Source organism: Notothenia coriiceps, unplaced genomic scaffold (assembly GCF_000735185.1).
Source record: "Notothenia coriiceps isolate Sejong01 unplaced genomic scaffold, NC01 NC01_scaffold00035454, whole genome shotgun sequence".
In the NCBI taxonomy this organism is placed as follows: domain Eukaryota; kingdom Metazoa; phylum Chordata; class Actinopteri; order Perciformes; family Nototheniidae; genus Notothenia; species Notothenia coriiceps.
In genome coordinates this window covers 214,557-220,764 of record NW_011368155.1, presented here as the reverse complement: position 1 = coordinate 220,764, position 6,208 = coordinate 214,557, and the positions used below count along the sequence as shown (strand labels likewise).

Here is a 6,208-nt window from a genome sequence, read left to right as displayed (position 1 = left end):
CCCCCTATAACCAACATGGTCCACAGTAATTCTACCCAGAGGCAACAACAACTGGACAAAATATATTTTCTCATGAGCTCCCTATCACTTCTGTACACCGCCTCCAGCGAATTGTTGATACCTCCACATTGTGAAATGGGCTTTATGCAATGAGGAGGTGTCAAAGAGAAGAGGAGGAGTCATCACTAACAACCCTAATCTTATCTAGGAGAGATTTCTGTGTCAGAAATCAGATAAAAATGTGATAACAATTGACACTTATTACCTAACTAAAGAATCCTCGGTCCGTGCTGCAACAACACCCTTTTCTGTTTGCTTAAGAAAAACACTTTTGTATCATATTGTGGTAGCCCTGTGTGTTTTCGGAAACAGAGTAAAGGCTAGAAAGTGAGTTTGAAAGCCAGGAGCATCATCATCTAGTGAAATAAGTGCTGATTCATTGGTATTGATCTGCTGTGTCTTTAAACCCTCCCAATATTAGGGTCGGTGCTATGGGCACATCAACATGTTATTTATTCCTTCTTTACAAGTAAATATAATGCCTCCAGGGGATGTGCCGCTAATATACAATTACTGACCAGTGTGTCCGCATTCAGAACTTGGATTTAGCTCGAGCTGCTTGCATCGTAAACTGTGTGTAAACTGTTTACATGATTGATGTGTTTGTCTTGCCGCTGTACTTTATAGATACATGGCATTAAAGCAGCGCTGAGGAGCAATGAGCAGCCGCAGCTGAAACCTTCATGAAATATTCACTTTATGGAGGCTTAGTGCTTAGCAGGCAGAATATTATAAAAGGCGGTGCGTTAGTCAGAATACAAGAGCAATAAGCACAATAAGTGCTACTTTGGAAACTGTGCTGCATGATATCATATATAAAAGAATGCGCTTTTTAATAGAATCAGGAGTTTTTTTAAATAGCAATCCGCTGCAGATAATCTCCATTATACATCATTTCATTTACATACTATATATAGTATATATTTCATGTCTACATTTCCGCTGCTTGGTACATCAAACATTCTAACTAATCCAGAACATTTTATATTGTGTATTCTTTGTGGCATATGTATTTTCTACTGTAGATATGTATACATTTGCTGTTGCCCGAACACATTGCTGCTGTGTGCTACAAAATAAATTCCAGATTTGGGATGAATAAAGTATCTATCAATCGATCCAATTCATCATATGCAGGAGTCCAATCATTACTTTGAGATGGATCACTGAGACAGTCACTCCGACTGAGTGACAGACGCGCTGCACCCCAGTAAACAACGATCACACTCTCTGCACACCGACAAACATACAAAGCACGTTTGCAATAATGACAATCATCATCCCATCTCACAAATGATTGGAGGCATCCATTTGGTCACTTCCTTAGCTGCTCAGGCATTGTTAAATACCTGGTTGCGCATCAATCACCTGACTACATTGTCAACATGTTCCCCACAGTAATGGCAAGTCAGGGGGAATTAGTCGGCGAAGGGATTGAGTTGTCAATCACATCAGGAAATCGCAAGTGTAGAATGTGTTGCTGCTCCGTTGCACTGGTTGATTCGGGATGGTTAGTGACAGCTTTTTTCGTAAACACTCGCAAATATGGAACTCAGTGGCTTAAAACAACATGAATGTTTGACAGAGTGGAAGTAAAGGAGTCGCTCAAAAGGAGACAAGATAGGATTTGAACGCTACTTTGGTTAGTATCAGAATCAAATACATGATGTTACCACGACAACAGTTGTGTGGGTATTTAATGTTTTCGGCACACATGACTCATTTTAGCTATTTACAGTCAGCCTACCTAGCATGTGGTCTTGACAAGCTGTGTCTGGAATACGTCCCTCTTCATTTCCAGCCCTCAGATTGATCTTCTGAGTCATTATAAGGGTCTAGAATATTAACAAAGAGAAAAAAACCCAGTTAAAATACACCATAATATACAATACATAAGTGTCCTTTAGAGATGATGTTACATTAAATAACATATATACATATATTAGGGCAATTTGCAGAAGAAAGGTTGACATTTACAGATTCATGTGTGAGCTTCTGGCTTTGTGAAATGTGTAAAAGTTTTTTTGTTGGCAATTATCATTATTTCCTGCCGTACTTTAATTGGGTTATTCAGAAAAATATGTGGTTTTAGGGTGGTGCAAGAGAAGGAGTATGTAGGTCATAAAGTGTCCCTCTTTTGTTGCATTTCTGTGGGGAGCAGATAGGCAGGAAGCTCGGAGGATGGTATTAAATGGCCCCTTTGTCAAATTGAGTGCCTGCGATAAGGCGCTCCTCCACGTTATCAAAAGTCCACATCAGCTGGATTACATTTCCTACATTATGCAGTGAGACTCTTTTTGTGTCATCCCCTCCCTCCATTCAGCTCTCCGTATACTCTCCTTTTTTAAAGCTCTCTCAAACACTCTTTGATTGACAGCTAATTCAGGATAAATAAATCCACAAGGTCATTCTATGTGTCGCCATTTGCTTACAAAGTGCACTGATATAATTTAAAGAAGTCTAATTCAACTAAAAGCTTGGCGCTCATGGCTGTCTCTGTGTGAGTTTAAAAACCTTCAGCCTTGTAGAAACAACAACAAAAACAACAACAACAACATGGTGCTGGGTGGATAAAAAAGAAGCGATAAATCGTAGGCTGAGTCAAAGGACAATGTGAATCAATAGGGACGCTTCGGGGGATGTATTGCTGTAGAGGCGGTGCTGCAGTGGGTGTGTTTGTGAACAAGTGTGGGAAAACCTGTGGGAATTTAATTGTATGTGGAAACAGTCAGAGACAAACAACGCAGACAGCCATATGTTAGAAAATGTCTACTATGGTGCCCACTTACAGCAGTATCTGGACAGATCTCCATATCTCCCTTCATTTCGCTGTATTTCTTGGGGGTGGAGATCCCAGGCGGCGATGCGGCCTCACAGCTGCCCTTCACAGCGGTCCTGTTCAAATGAGATTTGATCCGTTTTTATGTCTGCCTCCTCCTTTATCAACTCAGCAGGTAGAAAGTGAGCCAGCTGATAAATTGCATTGACCTGCTCTTTCCCTGCACTGATGCAAAGAAATGTTTAACGGCCTCTATGAAGTGCTCCCAGTTACTGTGGATATAAATCTGTCAGCTGTGATTTGAAGTGCTAAATCAATGTAGGGAATATGAAATGTGGAGCTTTACCTTGCTGACTATGTGTCTTGGATGCTGCTCCAAGAATTACTTATGCTCACTGGAGTGGAGTCATAACTCAAGCCGACACCCGCTGTTTATTTATCAGCTTCTCTGAACACACAGGTTTTAAAGCAGCTCATGTTTAATTTAATAGAACAACCAATTTGTTATGTCGATTCACACTGTGTGACCGGGAGTAATCAGCGTAGCGCCCGATCAATTAAGTGTAATTCATTCGGAATGGTCTTGAGCTGTAGTTTCACCCACCTGCCGAGAAGCTCCTTCACAAACTGGTCTTTGCCGATGAACGCGGTGGTGCACTGGATCTGAGAGGCGATCTGACCCATCTGGTTGTTGCAGTGGTCCATGATGGAGCTCAGCTTGTTGTTCACATCAGACTGGTTCTCCCCCTCCTGACCGTCTCTCTGCTGGTTATCGATTTTCTTCTTATCCTTCTTCTGTTTGCCTCCGAGCACCGATCCGATCTTCGACTCCTTCTTCTCTTCCTTACCCTTGGGGGAGTCCGCTTTCTTCCCACTCAGAGCGGGAAGTTTGCTCTTACGGAGGCCGAACCAGTTTGCCAGAGAAGGGCCCGTCTTCTGTTTGGTCTCGCTGGCAGTGACCTTTTCCTGTTCTTGACATTTCTGCAGGTTCTCCTCGATTCCCATCATGACCTTCTCTTCGATCGTACAGGCTGTTGGGCTGATTTTCTCCTCCGTATCTGGAGAGTCTGTCTGAGTTTTGACATCCCTGCTAAAGTCCGGGTCATCAGGGGAAGTTGCTATTGGAGGCTGGGGATGAACTTTGGCTGGCTTACGGATGTTTAAACCAACCCTTTCACTGATGGGTAAGCTACGCGCCTCTTTTTGAGAAGGTGAAGTGATCGCCTCCACCTGTGACCCGTCACCTGATTTGGAAGTTTTCTCAGGAAGGACGCTCTGACTATTTGACGACGTCATGCCTCCGTAGTGGCTGAGCCTGGATCTTGGGGAGTGGACGGGGCTCTCCGGTACCTCCAAGGAACTCTGCCGCGACAAAGAGTTCCCCCTTTCCCCAGAGTTGGTGATTATCTGAGTTCTGGTTTTTCCTGGCCCATCTACAACATTGATGTTGGGTTTCTCGATGTAGTTGGTGCTAAAGCTCTGGCTCCGGGCTTTGGCCCCATTCATCCCCAATGCCGGCTTTAAATGAGGCTTTGTAGAGATAGATATGGATCTGGAGAAAAGTTGACTACTCCTTTTCCCTTTCTCACAAAGCTCTCCCTCCTCTGGTAACACAGCATGAACATCGTCCTCCAGTAATCTACACTGGACCTCACCTTTCACTTCTGTAACGGACATCTTGGGGGGGGAATCAATACTGTACACTGGCTGCGAGCTGTCACACTGGGTAGAGGCATTTGTAGTCACAGTTTCCTTGGAGACTGAGTTGATATGATCTTTTGCTTGCTTGCCTGGTATCGAGGGACTATTTTTATGGCTAGGGGGAGATTTTATGAATGCTTTAAAACCCATCGGGATGCGAGTCTTTGAGGCTTTTTCTGGTGTGTTGGGGGAAAGCATGGCCGAACTGGGGGGGCTGACAACAGCTTTGCCATTTTGGGGTTCTGTTTTAGCTTGGGGTGTGTCCTGAAGCGATAGGGGTAAACTAATAGACGTCTTCTGCACTGTCTGATGGACACCTTCATGGGTTGATAATCTTTTATTTGCAAAGGAGTTCTGAAGTGAGGACCCTCGGAGGGCACTGTAAGGGGGAGGGACATTCTTTGAGCTTTTAGTTGCATTTTCAGTTTCTGGATCACACCCTGAGTTTGCAGGAGGGATGCAGTCTTTCGCGGTCATCCTCTTGGAAGTGCCTTTAGTAGGCGTCTGAGTGGTGGCGGGGGACTTTTGAAGGTGCTGACTGGTTTTCTCGACCAGTTTCTGAGGTGCAAGTGCAGTCCCGTAGCCTGCATCCAAGTCTAAACAGTCTTTATCCTTGATGGGTAGCGTCGATTGCATATTTGGTAGAATTGAGGTGTGGTAACTTGGGGGAGGGCCCCTCACAGTGGTTGTTTGAGCCAGCCAAGTCTTTTGTGCTTGAGGCGACCCTTCATAATTTGGTCTCACCAGTAAGGAGGTGGTGCGGCCCGGGGGCGGGGGAGGAGAAGGGGACCTGAGTTTATTTTTGCTGGTTTCACAGTGTTTGTCTCTGGTGGGCTGCTCGCCATTGTCAACATAATCCAGGTGCCTCCTTGAGAGGTGAGGGGAACTGGAGGACGAGGGGCCCTTACTCAATTCGGCCCTGCCTTGGAGCTTGGAGTTCACTGCCTTTGGGCTCTGTGAGCAGGTTCCTTGTGTCTTGATAAACCTTGACAATTTAACCGCAGGAGAAGAGGGGGATTTCTCCTGACCTGAGGGTCCTGAGTTACTTGTGTCAGTGGAAGAGCCCTTAAACAATCTCATTGGAGAGGTTAAAGGCTTGTTCCGCCCGGGAATCTTTGACCCACTCGACCTGGAAGCAGCAGATCGTTCATGGGGGGCATTGAAGGGCCTCTATTAGGTCGGCTGCTCGGCGGTTTGATTAGTTTCCTTTGTGGAGTCATGTGTATCGACTCCCTCTCTGCACTGCCCTCCCTGCTGTTGCTAGTATTTTGAGACCTAATTTGATATTCAGATGGCTTCTCTGGAGATTCAAGAACACTGTAGTTTCTTGCATTGGCAGATTTTTGCCTTGTCGGTCTCTCCCGCGGCACTACTTCTGCGTAATCGGGGACTATTTTGCTACTTTGAATGCCGTTTCGTGGCCCCGAACAAGCAGTGAGACTCTGAGAAGAAAGTTCAATAGGCTCTCCTTCTGCATCGAATATTGACAAGAGGCTCTCCTCAGACTGAGTACACATGGATCCTTTGGGCTCCTTCAATAGGCTGAAAGGCCTGGGCCTCCCGTCTGCTGATTGGGTGCGTCCCTGCTCTCTTCGGAGGCACTGTTGCGAGATCATCTTGGCAGCGTCTCTTGACTCCCTCTTTGAGTCCGTCTCTGCTCGCTCTGGT

At 45.3% G+C, this 6,208-nt stretch overlaps 1 protein-coding gene across 1 annotated transcript in view; it reads right to left on the bottom strand.

Moving 5' to 3' along the window:
- The window catches only part of LOC104962909 (nck-associated protein 5-like), a 20,665-nt gene extending 15,023 nt beyond the window's left edge, over positions 1–5,642 (bottom strand). The window contains exons 1-3 of the mRNA XM_010791418.1: positions 3,444–5,642; positions 2,850–2,955; positions 1,808–1,895 (exon numbers count right to left, since the gene is read on the bottom strand). Coding sequence (XP_010789720.1) covers positions 1,808–1,895; positions 2,850–2,955; positions 3,444–5,620 — 2,371 coding nt within the window. The 5' untranslated portion in view covers positions 5,621–5,642. The remainder of the gene's footprint in view (positions 1–1,807; positions 1,896–2,849; positions 2,956–3,443) is intronic.
- Positions 5,643–6,208: the final 566 nt, after the last annotated feature.